Source organism: Bombyx mori, chromosome 11, assembly GCF_030269925.1.
Source record: "Bombyx mori chromosome 11, ASM3026992v2".
Lineage (NCBI taxonomy): Eukaryota > Metazoa > Arthropoda > Insecta > Lepidoptera > Bombycidae > Bombyx > Bombyx mori.
Window position 1 is genome coordinate 12,367,541 of NC_085117.1, and position 12,258 is coordinate 12,379,798.

At 34.2% G+C, this 12,258-nt stretch overlaps 1 protein-coding gene across 1 annotated transcript; it reads right to left on the reverse strand.

Annotated features, from left to right (window-relative positions):
- Nucleotides 1-86: 86 nt before the first annotated feature.
- Nucleotides 87-3,281, reverse strand: LOC692950 (lysophospholipase; the record flags this gene model as incomplete). The annotated part of the gene is given in 5 exon segments (NM_001046790.1): nt 87-1,093; nt 2,448-2,621; nt 2,772-2,985; nt 3,073-3,104; nt 3,186-3,281. Coding segments are annotated over 5 exon segments (663 nt in total). The 3' UTR covers nt 87-901.
- Between the last annotated feature and the right edge of the window lie 8,977 nt (nt 3,282-12,258).

Here is a 12,258-nt window from a genome sequence, read left to right on the forward strand (position 1 = left end):
CTACTGATAACTTTCTCACCTAAGTGCTTCTGATTTCTTCAGGTTCCAAAATGTATAAGGTTATAATTAAATAAAGTCAACTGGATAATTTCATTTTTATATTTTGTTAGTCTTAAAATAGTGATTGATTTATCAATGGTTTATTTGTGGGTGCATATTTCATAACATAATTTTGCAACCTTAACATAAGGTATTAAAAAAATTATAGCATATGTTCTGATGCACTACGTTTTCGAAGAATGCTGAATTACTACTAATCACCTAACTTCCTCAAAATAATAGGTACATGGACTGCATTTTGAATGCCAAACTATGTAGTACTATTATTATGTGTAGAATTTTTTAACATATCTAAGTACCTAAATAAATTATTAATACACCAAATCCAAAAAGGGTTGCAGACCTTTCCAGTTCAGGAACATTGAGGAAACTGTCAAATGTTTTTAATCAATAATGAAACCATGTCTTGTTTTATTCCTGCTCCATAAACAAACTAATGTTTAAATTCAAATGCAGTTCAATGTCACTATTAAATGATTTTTTTCTAAACAACATAATTATCTTACAAATAGTATATAGAGGGGTGAAAGGCTATTTGGTTTTGATATTCGCTTAATACACAATATTTATCTTTTTAATTAAAGGTTTTGTTTTATATAAATATGCATCAACAGTTCAATGTTCTTAATTGAACTTCAATTAAGTTTATTCCATTGCTCCAATAGCTGAAGAAGTTTGGTTTAAAGTGCTATTTTTCAAAATTTTAGACTTTAAATTGCTCTCCTATAAAGATGAAAAAATGTTGCTTAAACCAAATACCCATTCACCCTACGATATAATTAGCACATCCAAAATAGTAGACTGAATGTATGATAATCTTTTCAAGTAATAAATGGTACATTTACTTTGATGCTGGCAGGGTCTTTTCTATAAATTCTTGCATGTCTTTGAGTTCGGCAATGGATGAGCTATGTGCGAGTCCTTGGTATGTTGAAAATTTAACATTTTTCATAAATGTCTTGAGGCATGATGCCGTCATTTGTCCCCATTTGAAAGATACAACTGGGTCCTTATCACCATGAGCTTGGAATATCTGGAAAAAAATTAGGAAATTTGCAACAAATCAAAAACTTTTCGTGAGTAAATGCAGTGCACCACTCTTTACTGATACTTCACTCCATCAGAACATGATAAATTTCTGTTTTAATTGAAATGTCTGTCATTTATTAGAAAGTTTAACATCCCACAATCCAAAATATTAAGACCTAAAGAACAAAGAGCTTTGCCTGGGCCAATGTTACTTTGTGTACATAATTATCAGTACTAAATTAGTCTACAAATAACATTTATTTATATGATTAATATAAATTAGAACCAGTAAACAACAGTCTATTGCTAGTTTTATAGCCTTCATAATAAGGCATGTTGTATTGAATTGTCAGGGAGTAGTAGTCAGTGCCAGTTCTGGAAACATAATCTAGTCTAAAAGTAAATAGATTACGTCCTACACAGTGGTAAATGTGACTGGTCAAACTGAAGAATGTTATAATAGTAACAGAAACAATTTGTAACAAAAAACAAATTGGTCCAACATTACACAAAAATATTCTTGAATATGCCCTGGGTCACACAATCCTTGTGTATAGGACATTGCTACTTGATTAATTGATTCCATGATATCTATGTAGGTAAGTAACTATGCACATATTTTTTATACTGAATTGTTGTTACTTTTTGCTGAGTAGCAAGCAGTGAGTCAGTTAATTGTACTGAGCTTGGTTAGATACTCATGGTCCACTTAGTATAAAGTTGTAGTTGGAGTCCATAGTCATAACAATAAGAATACCACTGCCTGCTTTGTGATGTGTGGTTAAATTCACTATCTCACCGTTCAAACAGGAATGCAAGATGGTGATACTTAAGTGTGTGGACTCATAATACTGCCATTGTTATTTATGTAAATTTATTAATTTGGCAGGTTTCATTTTATTAACACTTTTTTTAATTTATAATGTTAATAGGATGCTATTTCTTCTGTGATATTGGTTATAAGATCTCTTTAGTAAAAACATTTGAAGCCATATGAATTTCCATTTGTGTAAGTTCAATAATAGTATCCATTATTTTTCATTTTTGAACAATGTATTTATAAACTAAAGTGGGAAAAATATCATTTAATTCAAGCAAATCATTAGTGTCTTGGCTTTTCATTCGGCTTCACCTCAGAATTGTTTCTAGGAATTTGTTTTTCTAGAAGCGACTACAATGATTGTGGCAAAGTAAAATCTAATTAAATCTTTTCAGAAATCACAACAATCATTTCAAAACAGCAACTTTTCCTATATCACTCTACTAAGTACCTAACAAAAGTCAGTAAGTTGAAGATGCTCCCTTTAATTTGAGAATCACACAACCTTTCTTATATGAAATTTCACTAGAATACTTACTGGTAAATCAACAGGAGCCTTTAAGCCTCCAGGGAAATAACCATGTCGAGGTAGCCAGCAGGATAGGGACATGACTCCTGCTAATCTCTCAGGATATGTAAGCGCAGCATATAGAGCTAATGCTCCACCTTGAGAGAAACCACCAAGCAGAACTTTATCTGCAGGCACACCGGCCTGTAAATCAATGAAATCTATGTGAATTATTATTAATAGCTAACCAAGGAACTATTTGTGGAGTATGTTTATGAAAAATATTTACTGTCATATTGTTATACTAAAGTAGTCATTGTGCTCTTAAGCTACATTTGCTTATCTTTCACTTACTTTAACTTCATCAGCAATCAACCCATGGACGAGATCAGTGGCTCTCTCAATACCTTCTTCATCTTCAGGAGCTGTAGCGTCCAGCGTTCTTAAATCAAACCACGAGGGCATACGGAAACCGTTGTTGAGCGTCACGGGCATAGTCGAAGCCGTAGGACATATAACTTTGACATGAGGGCCTCTGATGCCAGCAATCGTGCTTGCCCATCCATGACTGCAATCATAATTAATATCGATGACTAGGTAAATGATGTTCTAAAATAGTTCTAATATTTGTTTTAAATAAAAATTGTTTATTTACCCGGTGTCACCCAAACCGTGTAAAAATATAAGCTGAAACGAAAATAAATATTTGTAAGATTATTTTTTACATTATATTAAGTTATTAACAATGAACAATAACAAATATCATACCGATGCTGTATGTCTAGCCTGTGCGGCGATTATTACTGGATTTGGTTCCATTCTCCAATTTATTACAGGAAAATCAATATGCTGCGCTAATTTATCTCCTTTAATCTTTGATGTCTGAAATATAGATTACCTATACCATTGTTTTTTTAAGGGATTTTATGACCTGGTAACTGAGACCTTTAATCATATCTTATTTTAATTTATATTCATATTTTTATGAAAAATTATATTATGGAGTGAAATGAAATGAAGATGATTAATTTGAGACATTAATCAACTGGGGTGAAATGAAATGAGATGATATGGGATGAAATATAATCTCAGTAAAATGGTGGTCATTTACTAAGATCTCAGTGGACTCTTTGGAGGATCCCGAGAAGCTACGTCCAGCGGCTTTGTTTCATTTTCCAACATTGCTAGGTTCAGTGCTAGGTCACCAGGTAAAGAAAATATAGTACACACGTGTGTGTGTGTGTGTGTGTGTGTGTGTGTGTGTGGGCGTGTGTGGGCGTGCGTTCGTGCGTGCGTGCGTGTGTGCCTATGGGTGTGTGCGCGTGTGTGTGTGTGTGTGTGTGTGTGTGTGTATGTGTGTCATACAATAAAGTATAATAAAATATTAAGTTAAAATTAGCTACAATAAATGAACAGTATATCATACTATATATACATCATTATACATTTTTACAACACGACTTGTTCTGTTTCAAAATAGTCTAAGTTTAAGAGCCAAGACTTCAGATTATTTTTAATGATATCTTGCCTATCGAAAGGCTTATTACATAGCTATTTTAATTGAATTAATTTTAATCAATTTTCTTTCATCACAATTTCTTTTCATAACCGAATGAATTTCAACTCAACTGATAGTTTTTATGTGGAAGGCATTGGGGAAGGCCTATGTCCAGCAGTGGGCAGATAAAGGCTGATGATGATGATAGTTTTTAACACACAGAATATGTCTGTGCATGGCTACCCGGCAAGCAGATGTGAAAAGGTAAGTTAATTTAGGTAACTACACCTATCTGATGTCCATTCGAAATTGATATCATAAGATATTTTAATTACAAAACCAATCGTATAGGTTTGCCTGCAAGAAAGCGTACATAAAATATTTTTGCCAAGCTATAAAGTTTTAGAATTGCAGCTATTTGATAGATGCGAGAGAGAAAATAGAACGGCCCCAGGATAACCATTCCAGACGATAGTCTGCCACTACAGACGGGTCACTGTGTTGCAATCTCTTAGTATATAGCACCGTAATCGTAAGCAATCTGCGAGCCGGGCGGAGGTTCTTAGAGCTGTTTGCTACAACCCGCCCCTCGGCGAAGTCAAACTCGCCGGGATAAACTTCCAGTAAGCGTCCGTCCGCTGCGGCGAGGAGTGATATATCGATGTGAGTTGGAATCATTTGTTAATTATATTTCTAGTATGTCACGTTGGAGCCATTTTATATCCGGCAATCACCGATGGTATGGCGCTATCCTGTGTAAATGGTGGGATTGCGCTCCATCGGCGTGGGCGAACAATGAGACACTCAAGCGTCGGATGTCGGTGTCTAGGCTCTCCATACATAGATCTCTGAGGATGAACATTTTCCATAGCAGTAGTTGTTTCGATATCCGTTTTCGCTGTTTAGTGATAGATGGTGCTACTTATACCGGCATACGGCAAATATGCAGGAGTGGTATAGAAAGTTTTTGATACAACTCTTCATCCAGATAAACAATGTTGCTGTTCTTCTTGTATACTATCCCTGATTTACAACATTACACTATGGAGGGTAGAGATAAAGAGAACCGAGTCTGTGTGTGAAAAAAATTCCGTTAAAATCTGATAAATAAGGATGGCGCTACAGTAGCAACCGGGTAAATTTAAAAAAAGGCGCTGAAATTTACTAGAATAAGATAGAGAAATAAAAAAGGACGAAAGAACTGTAAGTACTACAAAATCACAAAAAGTGTTTTATGTAGGTTGGTATATAAGTTGCCTTTAACGGTAGGCAGCGGCTTGGCTCTGCCCCTGGCATTGCTGAAGTCCATAGGCGACGGTAACCACTCACCATCAGGTGGGCCGTATGCTCGTCTGCCTACAAGGGCAATAAAAAAAAATGTAAAGCTGATAAGAAAATGCAATCGATGTCTCCACGTTTTACCACAGCAATAATTTTAGGTTATATTGACGAAATTAGTTTGGTCTTGTATATTACACTATCACTACATAACTACTTTAGTCATTAAATACCTAGTCTTGCCATAAGCACTGAGACAAAGGAAAAAAGAAAATTTCTATTGCAAATAACATTTGTTACTTTTACAGTCAGTTTAATACATAAATATAAAACAATTTAAAGTATAAAAAGCGTATTCGAAATGGTCTCCATTGGCTGCAATACAGTCCTTTAAACGTTGAGGCTAGTTATCAATAGAAGCACGCACTCTTTCCATGGGAAAATTTTTCACTGCCAATCGTACGGATTGTTTTAGGGACTCCAAATTATCATGGCGTTTAGCAAGCCGTACTCTCTAAAACTGACCATAAATCATAACCCAGCAGATCAACATCGGGACTAGACGACGACCAGTCTTCAGCTTTGATGAAGTTCGAAACGTTCGTTTCCAACCAAGACTGCGTAGACCGAGTTTTATGGCCTGGCGCCGAGTCTTACTGGAGGGATCATTCTTGATTATTGAACACGGTGTTGTTAAGGGGCTTCACTACCTTCTCAAGAATGGTATCTTGATACACTTGTGCCGATGTTTTGATACCTTTTTCACAAAAATATGGCCCAATCACTCCTTCATAGCTAATACCCCACCAAACCATCACTGAAGTCGAATAGTGCGCACGTTGCACTCTGTCGACTAATTGAGAAGCTTCCTTAGAGCTTTGAGCATAAATACGGTAATTTGTTTGTTAAAATGTTGCTCAATTGTAAAAAAATTCTCATCCGTACACAAAATTTTTCTATGACCTCCCTTTGCGTACCGCTTCAGTAGTTGTTTCGATTTTACCACCCTATTCTCTTTTAAATTATCAGTTAAGAAATGACCAGTACCTCTCTTATAGGCTGCAAGTCCTAAGTCATCTTTTAAAATACGCGACATGCTTCTAGGTGCTCTCTTCATCTCTCGAGATAAAATCTTTTGCTTTCGGACAGAATTTCTTCGAATTCTTTCCCTTACTGCTTTGACCAACTTTTTCAGACGAACACTACGTGGACGGCCAGATCTTTTTCTGTCACAAACAGAGGAGGTCTCATTGCACCTATTAATAGCCCGGTACACAAACATTTTACTAATACCAAGCGTATGGAGAGTTTTAAAAATTGCATTTGGCTCCATACCTACTTTGTGTAATGCAATCACAGCGATTCGGTTCTCTTTATCACCCCACTCCATTTTAATATCGCAAAATATTGTACAATGTATTGGCGCCAAAATGAGAAAACCAATGAGCAATCATATAAAAATGACAGATTCCAAATTCAAATGTAATATTTTGTTTATCTTTAATTGTAACAGTATTGATGACCAGACTAAGTATATTAAATTTCTTAACTCGGCATACTTCAATCAGCTAACAACTGCTCAATTCATATCATCCCTGTCCCTATGCTAGCCATTCTGGAGGATTTTTGAACTGTTGCTTAGTGCTGAAAGTGGGACACTTTTCCCATATGAGACGGTTCTCCTTACCTCTACTCTCCATACATTACAGCTACTGACTTTACCCCTCCTGGCTGAGCCTTTGCTCGTCCACCTGTCCTGGTGAAACTGGAAAGGCCTCCAGGCCACCAGTAATCCTTCAATCATAAAAAAAAAACATGGCACATTTAAATTTAATAAGTACCGTATCGTATGTACCATGACATGGGGTAAATTGGGATCCTGGGGTAAATTGGGACAAACCTGCGGAAGATTCTCAAAGTACCTGTAGCACGGAATCGACCTAATTTTGTTTATGTTAATATTTATCAATGTATAGAAGAAAAACCAAGTTAACTATGGAAGTACTAAATATGAGTTAAGTTGGTCCCAAAAATTCGTCAAATTAAATTGAAAATAGTGGTTGAAAAGTGCGTTTTAAAACAGCTTAAAGAACTTTTAAAAAAAGTAATATTATCGTTGTTTTTTCAATAAGATCACAGTTTATATAAGTTTTTAATACACCTGGAAATACCACAACAAACGGTAAGTTGCAATATTCTTATTTTAAATACAATATTTCGACAAAATAAAAAATGTATATTTTTTCCTTTCTTTTTGGGGAAAATTGGGACGTATGTAGGGTAATTTGGAACGAGACTGGAAAAATTAGGGACGAGAAAACACAAAATTGGAACGCCAAAAGACAAAATAGGGAAGGCTTGTTAGGGTTGTCACTGATATCTTATAATAGATTTTTTAGCCTATACTATCACTTAATTGCGTGATGTAAAGAAGGTTAATGTGTTTATCAGTTAGTTTATGTAAGTATTATAGGTAAAAGAAAAGTATATATATAATTACTTTTTTTTGCGACATTTACCTTGTAATATCTGCCCGGTCGTATGTTCTTTATAGCAATAAAAAAAATTAAAAGTTAAAAGAACTCAAACGAATCAAAACTTTTGTTATTTCATAATCTATTCACGCGTCGAATCATGTTTTTTTAACATTCACAACGAACACACACAAATAAAAACAGGCCTCAGATTTTAAATGTAACATTAATTAAAAATCCGAGATATCCAATTATGAGTGAGTGAATTAATTGAGTTTAGTTATTTAGCTTAGAAAGAATTTCTTTTATTTTTGTTATTATAGGCAGTAATCAGATAAATCTTCTTTTATAACTTATTCACCTGATATCTTACTCTTGCTCAAAGATCATTTTGAAAATGTTGATTAAATAAAATTGTATTAATGCATTTCCAGTCCTTTTGTTTTCTATTTTTTATTCTATTTTATGATTTTGTTTCAGAGTTGTGATTTTTATGGAAATTAAATAATAATTTTCTAAAATACAACTTGCACATACTTTTTTTGATCATTGTATTGTTGATTATCATTCACGTCACATCGCTTCGGAATAGAAACCAGCTTAATTTACACTATGTTGTGTATTGTGCTTAAATTATGGATTGTATTCATCATTTCGGTCCATATAAATAATTATATGGCACCTACCTATATATCGCAGTACTGCGAGTTGACAACCCTTACAAATATCCCAATTTAACCCTTAACCGTGTCAATTTACCCCGGACGCTGGGTAAATTGGGACGGCCATTATTTTACCGATTATTTCTTTAAAATGAATAATTAAAATAATGTAACGGTTTTTATCACCTAGGTACGTTCAAGACTCAACTTATTTCTTTGGTTGAGCAGTGACTATTTAATTGGAACTATTTTGAAAATCAATCTGAAGGTCGATTTTGTCCCTATTTACCCCATTGTACGGTACCTAGTTTATTATCATTTTTTTTTGTTATTTGTTTTTTATGATGTTGCCAATACCTAGATGCTACATACTGTAGTTAATTTTAGAGGCGATTATTGCTATGCTACCTTTAGCGTGTTTATAACACTAGATTAGAGTGTATTCGTTCCATGAATATAAGTTTTTTTTTTTTTTTTTTATATTTTTATATAAGTAACATTTAGTTATAATTGAAATAAGAACACTTTTTTCAATCCGCGAGCCTTAAAATTGGGGAGCCGAACATTTTTTCAAGTCCAAAGAGATTACCATACCGTACAATGGGGTAAATAGGGACAAAATCGACCTTCAGATTGAATTTTAAAATAGTTCCAATTAAATAGTCACTGCTCAACCAAAGAAATAAGTTGAGTCTTGAACGTACCTAGGTGATAAAAAAGTGTGTGTGTCCGCTCCGACGCACGACTGGAGTTTACTGGATATAAATATAAATTTGTGTCAGTTGAATACAGTAAAATATGGAAGTTACGTATTCTAGTGAGAATGATCCGGGAGTTGCGGAACACGTGGATGCGGTAATTAAGTAAGTCTATATAATTCACTTTTACAATTAATATATAAGTTGTCCATTCACTGATAGAAGGAATTGTTTATATTTAATAAGCTTTATTAATAAATGATTTGTAGCGGGTTATATTCGGGTATCAACCCACTAACAGTTGATACGTTCAGGAATCGAACCCGAACGGCGTCCGGCCACAAGCAAAACGATGTCGGTAAATTAAACGAAACAATACGAGAAATAGTTCTATATTACGACAACACGATACACTACAGATTATTAACAAATTAACGAGACACAAAACAAACGACTAACAAATATATGAAAATACAATAATGAGAGAAACGCGCGATCAGTACGAGGCTTTGTGGCGGACTGCCGGCGCAGCAGCCCGGCGTCACCTGCGATAACGCGGCCGCGCGTTGGCTCCTGATTGGCGCGCGCACGCATCACCATCAGCCAATCAGGCGCATAACGCATTTCGTGTGACATGCTATACTCTCTAGTACGATTTTGGTCCCCATAATTTTCATACCCCGGGCCTATATATGTAAATCGATTCTTAAGGAGTAAACTCCAAAAACCGTTACATTATTTTAATTATTCATTTTAAAGAAATAATCGGTAAAATAATGGCCGTCCCAATTTACCCAGCGTCCGGGGTAAATTGACACGGTTAAGGGTTAAATTGGGATATTTGTAAGGGCTGTCAACTCGCAGTACTGCGATATATAGATAGGTGCCATATAATTATTTATATGGACCGAAATCCATAATTTTACACAATCCATAATTTAAGCACAATACACAACATAGTGTAAATTAAGCTGGTTTCTATTCCGAAGCGATGTGACGTGAATGATAATCAACAATACAATGATCAAAAAAAGTATGTGCATGTTATATTTTAGAAAATTATTATTAAGTTTTCTTAAAAATCACAACTCTGAAACAAAATCATAAAATAGAATAAAAAATAGAAAACAAAAGGACTGGAAATGCATTAATACAATTTTATTTAATCAACATTTTCAAAATGATCTTTGAGCAAGAGTAAGATATCAGGTGAATAAGATAAAAAAACAGCTTTATCTGATTACTGCCAATAATAACAAAAATAAAAGAAATTCTTTCTAAGTTAAATAACTAAACTCAATTAATTCACTCACTCATAATTGGATATCTCGGATTTTTAATTAATGTTACATTTAAAATCTGAGGCCTGTTTTTATTTGTGTGTGTTCGTTGTGAATGTTAACAAAATCATGATTCGACGCGTGAATAGATTCTGAAATAACAAAAGTTTTGATTCGTTTGAGTTCTTTTAACTTTTAATTTTTTTTATTGCTATAAAGAACATACGACCGGGCAGATATTACAAGGTAAATGTCGCGAAAAAAAGTAATTATATATATACTTTTCTTTTACCTATAATACTTACATAAACTAACTGATAAACACATTAACCTTCTTTACATCACGCAATTAAGTGATAGTATAGGCTAAAAAATCTATTATAAGATATCAGTGACAACCCTAACAAGCCTTCCCTATTTTGTCTTTTGGCGTTCCAATTTTGTGTTTTCTCGTCCCTAATTTTTCCTGTCTCGTTCCAAATTACCCTACATACGTCCCAATTTTCCCCAAAAAGAAAGGAAAAAATATACCGGTAAAATGGGGCGATTAGGGATTGAGAGGCGAATCGGGAAAAAACCGGGAAAATCTTTCGACGCTCAATATAAGTTTTATATTCGTTGCAAAATCTTCCATTTTTTGTAGTTTAATAGTAGAATGTTGAAAGTTCACAAAACAACTCTGAATATGCATGATAATAGCTGCTAACTTATAAAAAATCGCGTTTCAAATTAACTTCCTGTGGTGGTAATTATTTTAGTGCTAGAAACTTTGCTCTCTTTTATTTATTTGATAATAATAGAAGACGACTATGATTTATAAACGTTATTTAGTGTTTCAACCAGCATATATATTAAAGGTAAGTCTCAGTTGTTATTGGTTTTAATGTATTTGATTAAATAAAAATACATGTAAAAATCTGTTGTTTTTGGGGATATTGGGGACGTCTTAGGTACAAATAACAACGAAAAAGGGGTCAATTGGGATGAGAATACGTGAAATGGAAACGACCTAAGTATAAATAGGTACAGGTTTGTAGGGTTGTCTATGGAGTTTTTTTTTTTTTTTTTTTATTGCTTAGGTGGGTGGACAAGCTCACAGCCCACCTGGTGTTAAGTGGTTACTGGAGCCCATAGACATCCACAACGTAAATGCGCCACCCACCTTGAGATACAAGTTCTAAGGTCTCAAGTATAGTTACAACGGCTGCCCCACCCTTCAAACCGAAACGCATTACTGCTTCACGGCAGAAATAGGCAGAAATAGGCAGTTATAACAATATTCTTTTAATTTGTTGGTAAAAATCTGGTTTATTCGAAGCGAAATTGGGAATAAGTCTTTAGTTGAAATAGATAAGCAATTTAATACAAGGAAGTCGATTTTGCAGAGACATGTAACAAGATCAATGAAATCTCAAGGTGGACAAAAATGTCTAAGTAATACATAATAAAATATTTAATATTTGTTCAGAGTGGGGGTATTCATCTGATTAATCCATGGAATAACCGACACACCTAATCTCTTAACCCAGATAGAAATATCAGCACTGTCGATTGCACCTATAATTGAGGTGATGTCTGCCATGTACTTTTGTCAGTTTTTAAATTTTTTTTATTGATGATCACTTTGTTGGTGCAACTAGTGCCAACCCTAGCAAATTTCTCATTTCGTCCCAATTAACCGCAATTTTCGGGTAAATAGGGATTACACCTATTTTTGCATTTTTTGCTTAAACTGGAATGCTAGTTGCATAATTTTAAATTAGACAACAAAGATGCCCCCAAGACTCAATCATTTTGATCCTGATATAGCATTATATACATCAACAACTACCTTAAAATTGCTCATAAAGTTGGAATTTGTCCCTAATCGCCCCATTTTACGGTACATTTTGTGCAGGACGAAACTGATTTTAAATAGTTTTATCGAACAAATAGAATTAATATAGTTAAT